Below are 19,966 nucleotides of genomic sequence, written 5' to 3' on the forward strand. Positions count from 1 at the left end.
CTCGTTTTCTTAGATGTCCTTTCTAAAATATGCATTACTCGCTATAATTCTCTGTCGTCTACATCAATTACAGACGTTAGAATAGAAGCCTTGTTATTAAATTATTCATTTAATTCTTATTTGGGGTATTTCTGCGTGTTCTATTAACTTGCAGTTCTAGCCAATGCATCCACTATTACGCTGCACGGTCAAAGCTACAGGTTATTATTTGCAGTGATTTAACTGTGGGGCATAAAAGCAGACGTGCGCGGCTCGACACTATGACTACATCGACCTATTCTTTTTAAACAGAGCCGTGCGTAGCCCAAGTATCTAAGGTACGAGCAATATCAGGCAAAGTCACAACTAGTTTTCTCGTGTTGAATGCTACTACAAAGAGCAACTACTCAGTAGCAGTAAGAGATACCGTAGCAAGGTAAACATATTATGGCTTGAAGATGCAGCTATCTTAGATCAGAGATGTAGATGAGTCTTTCGCAAACTTTTGGATTTCAAGTACTAAGTCTGTTTTATTCTAGTGCATACACGCTTGTCTTGGCTGTATTGAGTATGGCCTTGTGTTTGCAGTAATTGAAAGAAATTCTTCAAAATAATTTTGTCTTGGGGAACCAGTGTTCAGTGCCACATACACATAGTAATTTTAGCGGTCGCATTATCAGGAAGAAGGAACAAAATATAATGGTCGGCGTTCAGTGTCACATCTCTCTCTGTCACTGTACTGGTGTAAGATTCAAATGGTTCAAATGGCTCTGAGCACTATGGGACTTAACATCTGTGGTCACCAGTCCCCTAGAATTAGAACTACTTAAACCTAACTAACCTAAGCACATCACACACATCCATGAACGAGGCAGGATTCCAACCTGCGACCGTAGCGGTCACGCGGTTCCAGACTGAAGCGCCTAGAACCGCACGGCCACAACGGCCGGCCTGGTGTAGGAGATCGGAAGCTTGATATTTCAAATCCAACAGTACAAGTTATTTAATGTTGTCTCTCATTCATTTGTGTGAAGCATTTGCAAACTGAGGAGATGGGAGGCTATTGCCGAAGCAAATCGATGTATTTATTCAATGAAGACTCCGTCTGGGTGCTCACAGGAATAAAATAATCGGCGATTTACATAATATGAAGTGACATAGTACACATATATGTACAAACATAACTGTTGCACTGCTTTGAGCCATTTTTTCGTCCCCCTACTGTCTGCTTCAAAAATTATCTGTTTATGATTGGTAATGACGAATTCTGTGAAAGATTTTCTGTTTGTCATTTCCTGTCGTCTCAACACCACAGTGCTGCCTCGTTATGTGCCGTTTCTGTGTATGTGTTGTGCATAGAAACGAGATTATTGAATTCGATAAGGAATTTCCAAATATAATATGTGTAATCGATAAATTGAAAAAGATTTACATTGCAAAACTGATACCAAGATGTAATGGATGTACGTCTGAAGGTGCACGAAATCAGTAAATAAGACATTACATTTACTGAATTATTTATTTGGAACACTGTATTGTTTCAAGTTTCTCTTCTTGAGGAAGCTGGAACAGCCGGTCACTAGAGTGGTGCCCTTACGAGATGCTGACGCCGGCGGTGCTGGAGATCCAGTCGAGGAAGGAGGTGACCCTGGCGTAGCCGGACGGGTCGCCGCTCGAGCAACCGGCGTCCGACACGAAGCTGACGACGCCGATCAGGGTGAAGCTGCCCGTCGAGCCGATCACCATGGGGCCGCCGCTGTCACCCTGCAGAGAGACCAAACCGTGTAATCTCTGACTGGTGGTAGGCCAGAACACGTAGTCCCAAACATGACGAAGTGTAGCGCTAAAGCTTCTAAAATAGTGCCGCTGTAAGTCCATTAAATCGCTGTCCTGGGATGCTACTATCAATTTGGCGAATCTACAGTTATGGCAAGTCAAGTTTAATGCAGGGTAGTCCACGCTTTATATCTCATTTTTGTTTTCACGCCGCTGACATGCCAAATAGCGTTATACTTAAACTGAATCATATTGTCTGGAATTGGTTGAGGTCAGCGAATGCATTATAAGTTTACAAAATAACTTATACTGCTTCAGTTACTTCAGTACATGCAAAGCCCTTTATATACACCAAACTTGAGAGACTTCTTAAATAACGTACAATGGAGACAAAAATGCCTTCAACATAAACATTTATGCAAAATTAGCAACAGGTACCCACATTAAGGACACCGGTCACCAATTCCAGGATATCGTGAATGATGTTACATATCCCTCAAAAGAGTTAGGGGAACATGACTATGGGCGCTCCCATACCCCACTGAGAAATAACTGAGGACTGGATATGTTACCAAATTATACCTTTGTCTTCCATAAACTAGACACACAAAAAACACCATTACATCCTCGATTGTTTATATAAAAGGAACAGAACTTTCCAAGAGCTGTCGAAAACAAAGTGGAAACAGTCATTCATCCCGTTATCCTGGGTACTTTTAATTGGACTTTGAGCGCTTCAGTAAGGTGCATGTTCTCCGTGAGCGTTTATCACTGCCCGACACCTAAGTGGCAAGTTCGTTATAAGCCTCCGGAGATGCTGTGCGTCCCCATTCTCCCGTGAGACCCCATGAGAGTTCTTGGAGAGTCTGTGTCGGAACTGAACGACCACGGACTCCTCTGTCAAGCATGTCCCACGTATGTGCCATGCTGTGCTATTGCTTCAATGTCCAGGCGTCAAAAGACACCTCTGCTGACGGCCGTCTCATTGACTCTGGCATTAGAAGGACCTGTTCGCCTGGCGACAAGGCGACCACGGACAGAGGATCAGTACAGCTGTCAACTTTGAAACCTACCCACAACATCACAGAACCTTGGGAATCTGTTGATTTCCTGGACAACATTTGGCAGGTGCCGCTCGCTATGGTCCTTCGCACACGAACAAGTCCATCGCCTTGCGTCATAGAATATCTGGCCTCCTCTGTGAATAACATGGTTCGTCAGTGACAAAGTCGTCAATTGACACAGGAACGGCGGAAATGAAGACGTGCTGCAGGATGTTATCGTGTCAAGCGGAGTGCTCGAACAGGACGTCTGGGTCGTAAGGTCCAATCCCGTAACCCATTAATTACAATCTGACCGGACACAATGGCTCCTGTGGCTCTTTTGAGGTTCAAATGGATCTGAGCACTATGGGACTTAACATCTGAGGTCATCAGTCCCCTATAACTTAGAACTACTTAAACCTAACTAACCTAAGGATACTACACACATCCATGACCGAGGCAGGATTCGAACCTGCGACCGTAGCAGTCGCGCGGTTCCGGACTGAAGCTCTTTTGAGGTCGTTTTGCAGTGCTCTGGCGGTATCCATACGACACGGAAACACAGAGATGACCAGATATCGGTATTCATGTTGGGTTATAATGCGTCAGAGGAATTGTCTAACTTGCCTTGTGTACTGATATTTTTCCCTGCAGCCCATCCGCAATTTATGGATGACACATGAAGATGCATTGGCAACTGCAGCAATACGACTGAAAGTCCATCCTTTTTGGATGAAACAGACCGCTCTTGCAACTTGCACTGCGTTAAGATGTAGCAGTGCATGTGTGTAATGTATTGCGAACACATAGAAAGAAGGATCCTTTATGGTATGATTATATGATAGCGGAACAAACACTGGTAGCAGTTACTTCTGTAAAATATCTGGGAGTAAGCATGCGGAACGATTTGAAGTGGAATGATCATATAAAATTAATTGTTGGTAAGGCGGGTGCCAGGTTGAGATTCATTGGGAGAGTCCTTAGAAAATGTAGTCCGTCAACAAAGGAGGTGGCTTACAAAACACTCGTTCGACCTATACTTGAGTATTGCTCATCAGTGTGGGATCCGTACCAGGTCGCGATGACAGAGGAGATAGAGCAGATCCAAAGAAGAGCGGTGCGTTTCGTCACAGGGTTATTTGGTAAGCGTGATAGCATTACGGAGATGTTTATCAAACTCAAGTGGCAGACTCTGCAAGAGAGGCGCTCTGCATCGCGGTGTAGCTGGCTGTCCAGGTTTCGAGAGGGTGCGTTTCTGGATGAGGTATCGAATATATTGCTTCCCCCTACTTATACCTCCCGAGGAGATCACGAATGTAAAATTAGAGAGATTCGAGCGCGCACGGAGGATTTCCGGCAGTCGTTCTTCCCGCGAACCATACGCGACTGGAACAGGAAACGGAGGTAATGACAGTGGCACGTAAAGTGCCCTCCGCCACACACCGTTGGGTGGCTTGCGGAGTATAAATGTAGATGTAGATGTAGACAACGTCCGCAAATGACAATTTTACATCTGTGTACCTCACTAGAAAACACTGGGACACTGGTACTCACTTCCTTCTGAGAACACCTGACATTGTAATGCATAGCACAGCCAGTAGATGGCGAATGATTTTTATTGTTGCCTACTTTGAAAGTGAAGTTCTCAAGCCATGCAATAAGACCACAGGACTGCCTTTATCAAAACAGATTAACGTAGCGGATGTTCGCCTAATTTCTTTGAACAGCACAAAGGGCGCCAAATGAACTCGTATGAAGAACTAGAGAACTAGAAATCTTCGTTCATGGCACAGTACATGGTAAAATAGTGCTAAATGACAAGGTAGAAGGAAGAAATGTAAATTTCTTCAAAAATTTCTCCAAGGTTGTGTGCTTGTTTTATTAATGTAAACAATTAACTGAAATAAAAACATATACTCTCAACGTTATTGAATAGCAAGGAAATATGAAACAGTCTTATTATCTGGTGCTTTCCATGACATAAATATGCTTATACGGGGTGTTACAAAAAGGAACGGCCAAACTTTCAGGAAACATTCCTCACACACAAGGAAAGAAAATATGTTATGTGGACATGTGTCCGGAAACGCTCACTTTCCATGTTAGAGCTCATTTTATTACTTCTCTTCAAATCACATTAATCATGGAATGGAAACACACAGCAACAGGACGTTTCAGCGTGACTTCAAACACTGTTACAGGAAATGTTCAAAATGTCCTCCGTTAGCGAGGATACATGCATCCACCCTCCGTCGCGTGGAATCCCTGATGCGCTGACGCAGCCCTCGAGAATGGCGTATTGTATCACAGCCGTCCACAATACGAGCACGAAGAGTCTCTACATTTGGTACCGGGGTTGCGTAGATAAGAGCTTTCAAAGGCCCCCATAAATGAAAGTCAAGGGGGTTGAGGTCAGGAGAGCGTGGAGGCCATGGAATTGGTCCGCCTCTACCAATCCATCGGTCCCCGAATCTGTTGTTGAGAAGCGTACGAACACTTCGACTGAAATGTGCATGAGCTCCATCGTGCATGAACCACATGTTGTGTCGTACTTGTAAAGGCACATGTTATAGCAGCACAGGTAGAGTATCCCGTATGAAATCATGATAACGTGCTCCATTGAACGTAAGTGGAAGAACATGGGGCCCAATCAAGACATTACCAACAATGCCTGCCCAAACGTTCACAGAAAATCTGTGTTGATGACGTGATTGCACAATTGCGTGCGGATTCTTGTCAGCCCACACATGTTGATTGTGAAAATTTACAATTTGATCATGTTGGAATGAAGACTCATCCGTAAAGAGAACATTTGCACTGAAATGAGGATTGACACATTGTTGAATGAACCATTCGCAGAAGTGTACCCGTGGAGGCCAATCAGCTGCTGATAGTGCCTGCACACGCTGTACATGGTACGGAAACAACTGGTTCTCCCGTAGCACGTGGTCAACGTTACCTTGTACAGCAGCAACTTCTCTAACGCTGACATTAGGGTTATCGTCAACTGCACGAAGAATTGCCTCGTCGCTCTAGGTCGTCCCCAGTCGCGAGTCATAGGCTGGAATGTTCCGTGCTCCCTAAGACGCCGATCAATTGCTTCGAACGTCTTCCTGTCGGGACACCTTCGTTCTGGAAATCTGTCTCGATACAAACGTACCGCGCCACGGCTATTAGCCCGTGCAAATCCATACATCAAATGGGCATCTCCCAACTCCGCATTTGTAAATATTGCACTGACTGCAAAACCACGTTCGTGATGAACACTAACCTGTTGATGCTACGTACTGATGTGCTTGATGCTAGTACTGTAGAGCAATGAGTCGCATGTCAACACAAGCACCGAAGTCAACATTACCTTCCTTCAATTGGGCCAACTGGCGGTGAATCGAGGAAGTACAGTACATACTGACGAAACTAAAATGAGCTCTAACATGGAAATTAAACGTTTCCGGACAAATGTCCACATAACATCTCTTCTTTATTTGTGTCTGAGGAATGTTTCCTGAAAGTTTGGCCGTACCTTTTTGTAACACCCTGTATAAAAAACACTGCACCGGCTCAGCGATTGAAAGAAGTTTATCTTAGTAGTAAAGATGCTCTGGGACATGAACATCTGAATATAAAAGTGCCAAGTGATGATGATGATAATGTGTTTATTATTGTGCTCTGTGTGGTAGACATAGATTTTCAGTAAAAATCTGAGTTGATACATTAATGAAATAATGTGAACATAGAACTGACTTTTAACAAACTAATCCTTCCCAACAGGGTTGAATCTTGGTATATAATCTCACTAGCACACCCAGAAAATAAACATCATCGCACTTCAGATTAATGTGCACGTAACTGTAAAGCACATGGCGATAGCAACATGCTGCCGAAACACGTCGTGCTAATAAATTTAAGTAAAAAGCTGAAACAGTGTAAATTACACTACTGGTCATTAAAATTGCTACACCACGAAGAAATGCAGATAATAAACTGTTATTCGTTGGACAAATATATTATACTAGAACTGACATGTAATTACATTTTCTCTCAATGTGGGTGCATGGATCCTGAGAAATCACTACCCATAACAACCACCTCTGGCCGTAATAACGGCCTTGATACACCTGGGCATTGAGTCAAACAGAGCTTGGATGCCGTGTACAGGTACAGCTGCCCATGCAGCTTCAACACGATACCACGATTCATCAAGAGTAGTGAGTGGTGTATTGTGACGAGACAGTTGCTCGGCCACCATTGACCAGACGTTTTCAATTGGTGAGAGATCTGGAGAACATGCTGGCCAGGGCATCAGTAGAACATTTTCTGTATCCAGAAAAGCCCGTACAGGAGTCGTAATACATCTGAAATGTAACGTCCACTCTTCAAAGTACTGTCAATGCGAACTAGAGGTGACCGAGATGTGTAACCAATGGAACCCCATACCATCACGCCGGGTGATACGCCAGTATGGCGATGACTAATACAAGCTTCCAATGTGCGTTCACCGCGATGTCGCCAAACACGAATGCCACCATCATGATGCTGTAAACAGAAACTAGATTCATCCGAAAAAATGGTTTTTTGCCATTCGTGCACACAGGTTCGTCGTTGAGTACACCATCGCAGGCGCTCCTGTCTGTGATGCAGCGTCAAGGGTAACCGCAGCCACGGTCTCCGAGGTGATAGTACATACTGCTGCGAACGTCGTCGAACTGTTCGTGCAGATGGTTGTTGTCTTGCAAACGTCCCCATCTGTTGACTCAGGGAACGAGACGTGGCTGCACGATCCGTTACAGCTATGCGGATAAGATGCCTGTCATCTCGACTGCTAGTGATGCGAGGCCGTTGGGATCCAGCACGGCGCGGCGGTACGTATTACCCTCCTGAACCCACAGATTCCATATTCTGCTAACAGTCATTGGATCTCGACCAACGCGAGCAGCAATGTCGCGATACGATAAACCGCAATCGCGATAGGCTACAATCCGACCTTTATCAAAGTCTGAAACGTGATGGTACGCATTTCTCCTCCTTACACGAGGCATCACAACAACGTTTCACCAGGCAACGCCGGTCAACTGCTGTTTGTGTATGAGAAATCAGTTGGAAACATTTCTCATGTCAGCACGTTGTAGGTGTCGCCACCGGCGCCAACCTTATATGAATGCTCTGAAAAGCTAATCATTTGCGTATCACAGCATCTTCTTCCTGTCGGTTAAATTTCGCGTCTGTAGCACGTCATCTTCGTGGTGTAGCAATTTTAATGGCCAGTAGTGTATTTTATAAACAACGTAAGGTGTATATTCAATATGACAGTCGTTTCAGTTCATGTCAGTTATTGCCTTTCCTTGAGTTACATACTCATTCTTTACGGTGAACTGATATTGGACTCCGAAGATACCCTACTATTTTCAACATAGGTAGAACATTTGTAGGAAATCAACACTGCTATTGTTACATGTACAGGCTGTGTCTGTGGTTGCAGCTTCCACTCTGAGATGAAGAGGTTAACACGGGAGTGGGATTAGTGACGGGTCGCATCAAACCAATTAGAGAACTGATGACCAAAAAATCAGTATTAGTTTTAATGAGTACAACGGGAGGTACTTACGTTGCAGGTGCTCTGTCGGTTGGAGCCGGTGGCGCAGAGTGTTGAGGAGACGATGACGCCTCCGTAGTATTGCTGGCACAGCGAGTTGGAGATGACGCTCAGCGTCGTGTACTGCAGCGTGCTGGCCGTGTTGCCGTCTGCAAACACACCACGCGGCCTCCTGTTACCCTTCCGGAATGCTGTCACAAGCGATAGCCTCACCAGTGGCGTCAAGCTGCCGTTTAACTGTTCAGTTGCCAAGATAGTTCTTTATTGTTTTTGTCTGTCCGTTCTTCTGACTGAAGGTTTGACGGACTTCGGCCGTTCACTTATGTAATAAAATGGAACACTTGCAGCCGTCCTTTCGATGTTACTTCTTATATAGCTACCAGTTTCGGTGATTCAATACACCATCTTCAGACCACGATTGACGCTGAGAGTGTGAACTCCAGTCGTACACACGACCCTTTCAGTGGGCAACATCTATGAACCCTTTACTCTAGACTTCTGTAACAGCGATGTTGTGTCTCATGCCAACAACCTAGTTATTAAAATGAGATTTTCACTCTGCAGCGGAGTGTGCGCTGATATGAAACTTCCTGGCAGATTAAAACTGTGTGTCGGACCGAGACTCGAACTCGGGACCTTTGCCTTTCGCGGGCAAGTACTCTACCAACTGAGCTACCCAAGCACGACTCACGCCCCGTCCTCACAGCTTTACTTCTGCCAGTACCTCGCCTCCTACCTTCCTAACTTTACAGAAGCTCTCTTGCGAACCCTGCAGAACTAGCACTCCTGAAAGAAAGGATATTGCGGAGACATGGCTTAGGCACAGACTGGGGGATGTTTCCAGAATGAGATTTTCACTCTGCAGCGGAGTTCGGAAGGTAAGAGGCGAGGTACTGGCAGAAGTAAAGCTGCGAGGACGAGGCGTGAGTCGTGCTTGGGTAGCACAGTTGGTAGAGCACTTGCCCGCGAAAGGCAATGGTCCCGAGTTCGAGTCTCGGTCCGGCACGCAGTTTTAATCTGCCAGGTAGTTTCAACTTAGTTATTAGTCGCAGACACAACATCGCTGTCTGCACAGTTCATAGATGTTGGCCACTGATGGGGTCGTGTATAGGATTGGAGTTTACCCTCTCGACGACAGTTAAGGCCTGAAGATGGAATAATGAATCACCGAAACTGGTAACTATACAATAAATAACATTAAAAGGACGGCTGCAAGTGTTCCATTTTATTACATAAGTTCTTTACGATGCTACGTCAGGAAATCTCACAAATAATGTAAAGCAGCTAGTGGGCCGAACACAGTCAATAAATCAATGTGATGTATTCATATTATATATTTCCCATCACATACATAATTTGTTTGCATTGCTTTATTAGGCCAACAAGAGTCACATAATATTTGTTTTTATTCACAAATATTTAAGTGAGTATTAACAGAACCAAGAATTACAAGTTCAGGCTATGAGGCTTGTTATTGAACTGGTAGAGCAATAACAGAGAATCATAAGTTTGAGTTCGCGTTCGAATATACAATATAAACTTCTCTCATGTGTTAAACAGACCCTATTATCCACTGAAGATTTCTGGTTAATCTACGCTAGCTGATGACCTTCCAACTCGAAATGTACACTCCATCTTCCAGAGAAAATGATGCTATAAGCAGCGCGAAGTAGATGGGATGTGTATTCTGAAGTTGCAGAGCCAAAACCAGTGGTTAGCATCTCATTTTTACACAGTCATAAGTCTTAAATGGATGCAGTCTTCTTATTCTTCTCTTTGTTTCTGTATACTCTTGTTTTACCGATATTTATCAACAGTTTCCTGAATTTTCTGAACTAAAACATTATCCCTTTACACCCTATCGGTAACTGTCTCCTCATACATAGCCATACGTGTACCATATTTTGTGCAAATTGTTTCAGACTTCCGTAACTATGCCGAAAAAACACATACTACATATATTGTTTCTTCTAGGAGAAGAATGTCGTCTTCATACCTCATCAGTGACAGTTTTGTATTCTTGATTGGAGCGTGCATTCGCATTCGCTATTCCCTTCTCCACAAAAAGTAAACCGGCAGGATTCATGAACTGCACCTCTCTTACACACTATTTAATCTTAGTTATCTTTACTCAGTTTTTGCAGAAGTTATACTTAAGCATGTATCTCAATACCGTATTCTATAACCTTCGCAATTCTGACTGTCGTATTCCACGTTACATACGTGATGATTTTTTATTAATCAATTTTCAGATGCAATTTCCGAGCTATTCATGGCTATCTGTCAGTACCTCATGAGTATTCATTTGTATTTTTATATAGATTTATACAGTCAGCAAATTATGAAACTGCCATGTGGTGTGGTGACTCCTAGCGTTAGCTGACTGTAATTATTGCGGCAGGTTGAGTACAGTGTCTTTCTGGTACCGTAGTAGTACATTTCCTCTCTCGGGCCCCATTGATTTTGCTGATCCAGAAGGTACCTCTGTAAGGTCTCAGGCAAATCCAACACCTTCCATGAAAACCCTGACATGATAGCAAATCCAGCAGTATGTCACATAGCTCTAAATAAATCCTGACATTAAATTAACCAAAGTAATACGATCAACGAGTGAGCAAATGGAATACCACAGACTAACACAAGAACGCCGAAATGCATGTCATACCTTCCCACCGTGAAACAGACGCAGTTCCGAAGGGAGAAACGAGAACAGAAGCCGAGAGCAGAACCGTGTAGGCTAGGAGGCCCTACGATAAGGGACAGACACCCAGGTTGCCAGCTGGTCGCCAGGACCACCCGCCAACCCACGTTAAAAAATAGAGCACTTCAGAAGAACAGTATAGATCTTACGATAACACTAAAAGGGCCACACCAGTTGCAAGTTTTAGCGTGAGACTTTTTCGCGTCTCTGTTACGTTGCAAACGTTAAAAACATTGCCCCACAACGAAAAGTATAACGTTTCTCATCAGATAGACAAAATTTTGTAGGTGGAGCTTAAGGTTAACATTGAGACCCTGATTGGTCAGATGAAAACACAGCCAGATAGCTTTTTTTAAACCAACTTCGGTAAATTGTAGTAAGGAGACGTTAGGAGAGAGTTGCTTCCGAGACGGCGAGCTGTATGGAGCTCCGCCGCCCGCCGCCCCCTGACGAACACCGACAAGGTAATGAATGCACGCGATGCCACATTTTTTGAGCGCATAAGGCTTCACTCAGAACTGCAGAAGTCTCATCTGTTACACCCCCGTTTTGTGTAATACTAGTGTCGATCGTCAATTAAAGCTCATGGTATTCACATTCGCTACGTGAAGTAAAAATTTGAAACGCGATGATTTTTCTGTTATATAATTATTGAGAAGCCACATCAGCCACTGTAATTTACGACAAGTTAGATAAGTAATTAAAGATAATTGAGGGTCACTGTAGACAATTTTGATAGTTTTCTCTTTTGTGAAACTTAATTTAAACCTAGATTATAGATGTGATATGGCATAGGTCATCCTTCGATCCATTGTAGAACTTGGAAACCCATTCAGGGAATATTCGATCACATTTTTGTTGAACGCAGTTGGTTTCTATCATCCTGTATTAAAACATTTCCTTTTATCAATAGTGCAATTTATAAACAATGTTCTGTGAGTAGAATAAAATTTCCAGTGGTAAACTTAACTGCTTTTTCGACGTTATTTTACCAGCTAACTAAAAATAGGAAAGCCTTGAACCCCTTCCACTAAATTTAGTTAGTATTAAGATTCTTTTACAGGGAGTGCAGTGGAGCTGACGATAAAATCATTAAGTATTTGATTATATCATCGCTGGTCTCACTGAACTTTTCTGAACTCTACATGACATGTGTGGTCTGGCGTCTCCTTACCAGCAACAGGTCCCAGGTTCAAACTAGTCAATTACCTAAAAAACACGCTCAGAGCGGCGTTGCGCGAAAGTGGTAGGGAGACACGACTTAGAATGTTAGATCTCAAGTAAACTTGTGACAGTGATGAGGTTACTCATCAGATCACTCAAAATTTTACACGTTGTAACGTAGGCTTACATTTACAGATTTATTGTTGCTAACTGCCTTACGATTCTTTTGCAAGGACTTTAGAGGTGAAGTATAATGAAGTATACAAGAAGCCGCCACTTGTGAACGGGAGTGTGTACTTACTATCGGCAGTCAGACCCCAACCGCTGACAGTAGCAGACTGGCCCTCGTAGCTGTTGCCCGCCTGTGAACGAGAAGGCAGGTTTACCAGCGCGATGTAACCTGCAAGAATATAAAAATTTGCCAGATACAGGGAAATGATTCAAAGAAAATCTTTTTAGAACGAATATTCACCCTGTAGCCTAATGTGGGCTACTGCTGGCAGGTTAAAACTGCGTGCCGGTCTTGCACACAATTTTGATCCGCCAGGAAGTTTTCTTTCACATGCACCAGATTTATTACAGGAATGCTAGTCCCGCAGTGTATGCAGGAGAACTTTTGTGAGGTTTGGAAGGTAGAAGATAAGGTTCTAGAGGAAGTAAAGCTGTGACGGGAGGGGGCCTCGTGAGTCGTGCTCAGTCGATAGGGCACTTATGCGCGACAGGCAAAGATCCCGAGTTCGAATGTTGGCGTTGCACTCGGTTTTAATCTACCAAGAAATTTAAAAATGCTTTTACATTCCCAAATATTCCCCTGGAAGAATAGATACTTAGAACCCCTGGAGGAATCAGTTCCCAGGATCTGTGATAATACTTTCTTGAAAACATCTCTAGTGATGAAAATACCAAACAGTCAACAAATACGGATGAATTTAGCACGTAAATAAACGTACGACATATACTTGGTTTTGAAATTTCGTTGATCAGAATAGTTACAATGAATTCGAAAAGTGTCGGCACTCAACTTACAGTTTCTGAGTAACCAAACTTTTTTAACTACCTAAATAAATTAATACTATTAAGTGCAAACCATCGCGCACGGTCTCTTTCTGTTTTTTAAGAAGTACTAGTGCAGAAAATTCGTACGACATTTATTTCGACCTTAACTGTAGATGATAAAACGACATGAATTAAAAGACACGATGCATTTTCAATGGGCATTTGTCTTGCTATTTCCTGTAACTGATCTTTGTGCAAAAACCATAACTTGGATGTTTCGTTTAAAAGAGTAACTTCATGTTCATAGAAGTTTTATGTAAATCAGATCAGCTAAACTATCCCAAAATCTGTACCTGTAAGTGGATTCCAACAAGCAAGGGACAAAGCTAAAAATAGCCACGAAGGACCTGTTTACGTAGGGATGTAAAAACTAATCGTGGAGACCAATTACACTGAGAGGAGCCTTTAAAATCTGCTGAAAAAGACAATACGGCTTTTATGAATATAAGCAATGATTCTCAGGACCTGCAAATCAAGTACAGGCCGATGTTTTTAAGTCAAGCATCAAAAATAAAAGGATTACGCCTCAAACCAAGAATTTCGTTGGTTATACGTAACCAGATGGCCATAATGTTTTGGCTCATCAATGTACAATCAATTATTGAGACATGATAATTTGCGCCGGACAGGGATTTCCAGCTTATCACGACCGACCGCCTTAATCACACGAGCGGTTCTAGGTGCTTCAGTCTGGAACCGTGCGACCGCTACGGTAGCAGGTTCGAATCCTGCCTCGGGCATGGATGTGTGTGATGTCCTTAGCTTAGTTAGGTTTAAGTAGTTCTACGTTCTAGGGGACTGATGACCTTAGAAGTTAAGTCCCATAGTGCTCAGAGCCATTTGAACCATTTTTGAACTTAAACCTCGTTATGCCACACTGTCAACATCCACTAACGCACATAATGTCATTCCCGCGACATGGAGAAAGCAATGCTATTATTGTCGTTTTCAGCCCATCTAGGCACGCAATACTTATTTTATTTTGCATGTCTGAAGGAAAAGGCAATGCTGACAACCCACGGCTTTATTAAATATCACGAAACTTGTTCGCAGATTGCGAATTCGTTCAACGTCACCTGTAGCACGTATAGATATATGTACAATCTATTAGTGACACGTCAAAATTAGTGCCGTGTGATGTTCCAGTTTCCACATTTTGAAAAGTGAGAAATAACACATAAATTTTTATGTCCTGCTGAAAATTACAAAACTGATGTAGGAGTACTCTCAAGTATCACTCAACAAAGCAAACTTGGTTCCGTGTCAGGGTGGCAGTAGCATCCTAGAAAGGAGATGTGGTTTTTAAATTATCTACGCTTCGTTATCGTTAGAAGTAAAGCATCTTAACGTGTTAATCGAGTACTGCGCTATAAAGTGACTGCCCGGGTGCTGTAAAAGTGCAGAAAGACCTTTCTTTCTCTTTCATGTCTACACTGGTAGCTGTTTTCTGGAAGATATGGCGCGTTTTCTTAGAATCTGTGTAGTATATCTATAATCAATTATTAAGTGATTTTTTATACGTTTCTCGACTACGAGTCATTTGACACTCATTTAATCCATGTTTTATAGTCAATCAGAGTTTGTATTATCCAGCAACATTGCCACAATATTACAATTTACTGCATTGTTTTTAATATAGTGGCAGCAAAAACATACGACTTCTCATTCGGGCTGGTCAGAAACAGTCTAAAAATCTTTCAAGGATGTTACAGGATAGGTTGTGCTGAAAAATGATTGTTAATAAAACAGGTTCGACGCCTACATCGTTTGCGAATTAATTAGCATCGACGTTAGCCAATCAGGCCGTTGAGCGCGCAAATTCAAGCGTTTCGCAAGATGCAGTTAGCGTCAGTTGTCCTCATGGCGTAGATGATAGCGAACGAGATTGCTCAGGCTTTGGTTTGGGTTCCATCCTTACTACCTATGTCCAAATTTTGTATCGCTGTCTTGTTCGGTTTTAGGAAACCAAATGAAGAACACATTTAGCTAGCCGTCCAGAGTGGCCGAGCGGTTCTAGGCACCTCGGTCTGGAACCGCGCAACCGCTACGGTCGCAGGTTCGAATCCTGCCTCGGGCATGGATGTGTGTGATGTCCTTAGGTTGGTTACGTTTAAGTAGTTCTAACTTCTAAGGGACTGATGACCTGAGAAGTTAAGTCCCATAGTGCTCAGAGCCATTTTTTGAACAGTTAGCGACACCGTCTTTGGTAGGCCGCTTGAATTTGCGCCCGCAACGGACCGATTGGCTAACTTACCCAACAATTAACTCGGAAACGGCGCAACGAATAGCATTTTTCATAACAATTCTCAGCACAACCTTCCCTTTAACACTCTTACAAGCTTTTCAGACTGTTCCCGAACCGCTCTGTATTAGCAATGAAATACAGTGCTGGTTGTGTTGCGATTATGAAAAATCATTTGGAAGATACTGCGTACGACCATCTGGATTTCAGTGCGCTCTTTGAAAGTTAAAATTCAGCGAAAAAAGGTTTACACAAACATTTTTAACACGGGCATCTTCAGATGAACAAATATAGGCCCACCTTCTTTCTGCAGTCTCGACGATACTCAGAGTTCTTGACTTTTTTTCGCTAGGCCTAACAAAGTAAACGGTGGCTCCTCTTGTTGCTGTTATCGCTTGTCTTTAGGTACTGACATTGCTGCAGCATTTCGACGATTAATATGTTTTGTGAGTTTAAATCAATGAATTTTGTGTTAGAATTGGTTCAAATGGCTCTGAGCACTATGGGACTCAACTTCTGTGGTCATCAGTCCCCTAGGACTTTGAACTACTTAAACCTAACTAACCTAAGGACATCACACACATCCATGCCCGAGGCAGGATTCGAACCTCCGACCGTAGTGTCAGAATTGCTCATGTTGTTTGTTTTTATATACAGCTGCTGTAAATTTATTTTGCACTCGCAATTGCAGAAAATTGAGCCAGAACCAATCGAAATTTTGCTTGAAATGAGAATAGAGCTGCAAAGGCAGTTGAAAGATGAGAGTCAGAAAAGCAAATCAGAAAAGAGATTGGCTTTGTTAACTGCACACTGTCAGCGTTAATTTAAAATAGAAATCAAATTATGGCAATGTTTGAGCGCAATATTTTCCAGTCATGGAGAAGAAATATAAGAACTGGTAAACACACTGTGTTGCTTGTTTCGTTCAAACAAGCTAGGTCGCAGAATGCACCCATATCAGACCTCTTTTTTCCTGGAGAACGCTGATTAGTTAGTGTAGCAAATGAATACTGAATTTTTTGCATATGCAGGCTACTCCGATTGTAAATGGAAGTGAATACCACAGTGATCACAATTTTACTACAACTACAGATATGAAGCGATAAATGTTTCCAGCACAGTCGAAAGTAGCTTCATTTACAACCGTTTACCCGATAAAACTATCATTCATGGAGAGTCGGTTCAGGGAGGAAAATCTTTAAAAATTGTTTTATGGTATTGGTAGGATGCAATTCGGATGGCTTTCAAAAAGGGAGGAATTTGTCTATGAGACAAGTTTAAAATCATTATATTTAAGTAATATGAGACCAGTAAAACATTGTGGATGGTAGTTGATATATTGACAGACTGGATTTCCTTATTCGATTTTCAAAAAAGATTGAGTCAATTATGGTTGATGATAGTCCAGAACACCACGAAATTAAATTAATAGCTATAGAGCTTGTACAGGATGGGCAGAAACAGTCTGGAAAACTTGAAAGGATGTTGTAGGGTAGGTTATGCTGGGAACTGACTGTCCAGAAATAAGTCCGATACCTTGCGCCGTTTCCGAGTTAATTAGCAATGAAGTTAGCCTGTCGGTCCGTTGCACGCGCAATTTAATGGGGCCCGCCAGAGACGATGTCGTCATATATGTTCTTCGTTTGGGTTCCTGAACCCGGACGGGATAGCGGTACAAAAATTGGACGTGGGTGGTAAGGATCAAACCTGAACCGCAGGCTGAGCCATATAGTATGCTATAATCTATGCTTTTAGAACGACTAATTATTTTATCTGGCGAGCCGCTTGAATCTGCACCTGATTGTCTAACTTCAACGCTAATTAACTTGGAAACGAGCAACGTATCGAATTTCTTTTCTTTACACTTATTTCACAGCACAACTACCCTGCAACGCTCTTAAAGGCTTTTCAGACTGTTCCTGACCAGCCTGTGTATTGCCTACGAGAACCACAAAACCGCAATCGCGCGATCAAGGCATTACAAAATGTTCAAATGTGCATGAAATCTTATGCGACTTAACTGCTAAGGTCATCAGTCCCTAAGCTTACACACTACTTAACCTAAATTATCCTAAGGACAAACACACACACCCATGTCCGAGGGAGGACTCGAACCTCCGCCGGGACCAGCCGCACAGTCCATGACTGCAGCGCCTAAGACCGCTGGGCTAATCCCGCGCGGCAAGGCATTACACAGAACTTACTTGTAGCCGTATCGAAGCACAAGAATTCTCCGTCAGTGTAATTGGGGAGGGGGGGGGGGGAGGGGGGAGGGGGGGTGCATTACGTATGTTGCGTTCTGAATGGACGCGTTACTAACGCGAAAGACAATTAATGAAATATTTTTGAAAGTTTTTACAATTTTAGAAGGGCGTACAAAATTGTTCTAATGGCTCTGAGCACTATGGGACTTAACATATGAGGTCATCAGTCCCCTAGAACTTAGAACTACTTAAACCTAACATAATAAAATCACACACATCCATGCCCGAGGCAGGATTCTAACCTGCGACCGCAGCAGTCGCACGGTTGCGGACTGAAGCGCCTAGAACCGCTAGGCCACCGAGGCCGGCAAGGGCATACAGTATCACCACTACACTCACCTACACTCTACTAATACACACACAACTCGCATATCCGCAAGAAACGGGGCCAGTACACGCAAAGGTAGGAATAAGCGATAACTGGGTTTCTTATTATTGGCAGGCTGTTCATGGGAATTATACCATATCCTTGGGGAGGCAGTGGTTTTGCAGTAGTCCTGCAGCCAAGGTGGATAAGAACCTTCGCAGAACATTGCCGATGTAATCTAACAACACCTTTGTCGATAGGCGGCTGAATTTCCCAGTCAACAATGTCACGTGACATTTATATTTTTATTCGATGAACTTGATGCAGTAGATGGGAACCCCGTTTCCGCGCTATCACTGGCGGAAACACGAAGCCAGTTCTGCATACATTCCCACCGCGTCACTCCTAAAACAGTTCAGTGTTGTGTTAGAGTCAAATAATCTAAGAAATTTGATCTCGGTGTTATCGTGATAGTTTCAGGAACGTAACATACTGAAGCAGCCACCTCTCAAAGGAATCAACACCTTGAGGTAGGCCGCTACATAACAGCCAAGACGTCTCTCACTTTACTATTTTAGCATTTTAAGTATTTTATAACATGATGAAGCAATACACGGTGAAGGATTTTAAGCGAATGGCAACGAATTTGACAATTAATACTGCAGTTCCTGTCTCTAACACATCATAAATGCAGAAAATCATTAAAAAGATCTGAGCTGTTTAAACGCTCTTTAGAGTGGTGAAATGGATAAAACGATGGACGGTATCGAACAATTAGTCGAAAATTTGATGCTGGAATTGATACTTCAAAATTCAGTAACGTACTCACTATAAACTTAAAAAAAAACAGAGTAAACTTCAGCAGGAATTCGAATTTCTGACGAGCGAGATATCGCAGTGCTTAGCACAGTAGACTTTCATTCGGGAAGATGACGGTTCAAAAACGCGTCCGGCCATCCAAATTCCAAATTCAGGTTTTCTGTGATTTTCCAAAGTCGCTCCAGGCAAATGTCGACATGGTTGCTTTGAAAAGGGCACTGCCGATTTCGTTCTGTAATCCGAGTCCGTGCTCTATCTGTAATGAGCACGCATTAAACTCCAATGTTTCTTTTGTTTCATCGTTTAACATGGAATTCTTTTAACTCCAAAAAATTTTTCAGACCCCTTCAGTTTCGTGTTAAGCACTTTTCACTGTGTTATTCTTATAAATGTCCATGTGCAGAACTAAATATAATAATTGTACGTTGTTTGGCACACGTTCGATGTCGCTTCGCAACATTCTTAAGTAGTTAAGACACAAAGGAATCAGAGACATTGGCCGCAAGCGGAAATTGATTTAAATCAAAGAGGAAAGTTGAAAATTTGTGCCGGATCAGGATTCGAACCTGAGTCTCCTGCTTACGAGGCAGATGCACGGATCACTGCACCATCCGCACACACTAGCCACCTCAGCTGCACGGAGTACTCTAGCACTCCTCCCGTCAGCCCCAAAGTCTCTACTTTTCCACACACTACTAATGTAGCGCCCCTTGCCCGTTTTCCTCATTACTCACGGCATTTTGCCGATTCCTGTTAAGAGATCGTTGACAGAAAGAACAGAAAACACGTATCCATGATTAAGATGAGGACGGCCAACAATCTCTTCAGTGTGGATTTATACCAGACTTGAACCCTTCCACGAAACAGCGAAATGCCACAGTAATGAGAATAATAGGCAAGGGGCACTACATTAGTAGTGTGTGGATAAGTTGAGATTTTCGGTGAGGCGGGTGGCGTGGTAGGGCAGTCCGTGCAGCTGCGACGACCACCGTGTCCAGATAGTGCAGTGGTCAGCCCAGCTG

The 19,966-nt window shown here is 43.0% G+C and overlaps 1 protein-coding gene across 1 annotated transcript in view; it reads right to left on the reverse strand.

The window, feature by feature from the left end:
- Window positions 1-1,484: 1,484 nt before the first annotated feature.
- The window catches only part of LOC126234519 (brachyurin-like), a 42,231-nt gene continuing 23,749 nt past the window's right edge, over window positions 1,485-19,966 (reverse strand). Inside the window, exons 5-7 of the mRNA XM_049943215.1 lie at window positions 12,558-12,656; window positions 8,404-8,540; window positions 1,485-1,743 (exon numbers count right to left, since the gene is read on the reverse strand). Coding sequence (XP_049799172.1) covers window positions 1,573-1,743; window positions 8,404-8,540; window positions 12,558-12,656 — 407 coding nt within the window. The 3' untranslated portion in view covers window positions 1,485-1,572. The remainder of the gene's footprint in view (window positions 1,744-8,403; window positions 8,541-12,557; window positions 12,657-19,966) is intronic.

This window comes from Schistocerca nitens, chromosome 2 (assembly GCF_023898315.1).
Source record: "Schistocerca nitens isolate TAMUIC-IGC-003100 chromosome 2, iqSchNite1.1, whole genome shotgun sequence".
NCBI classification, from domain to species: Eukaryota; Metazoa; Arthropoda; class Insecta; order Orthoptera; family Acrididae; genus Schistocerca; species Schistocerca nitens.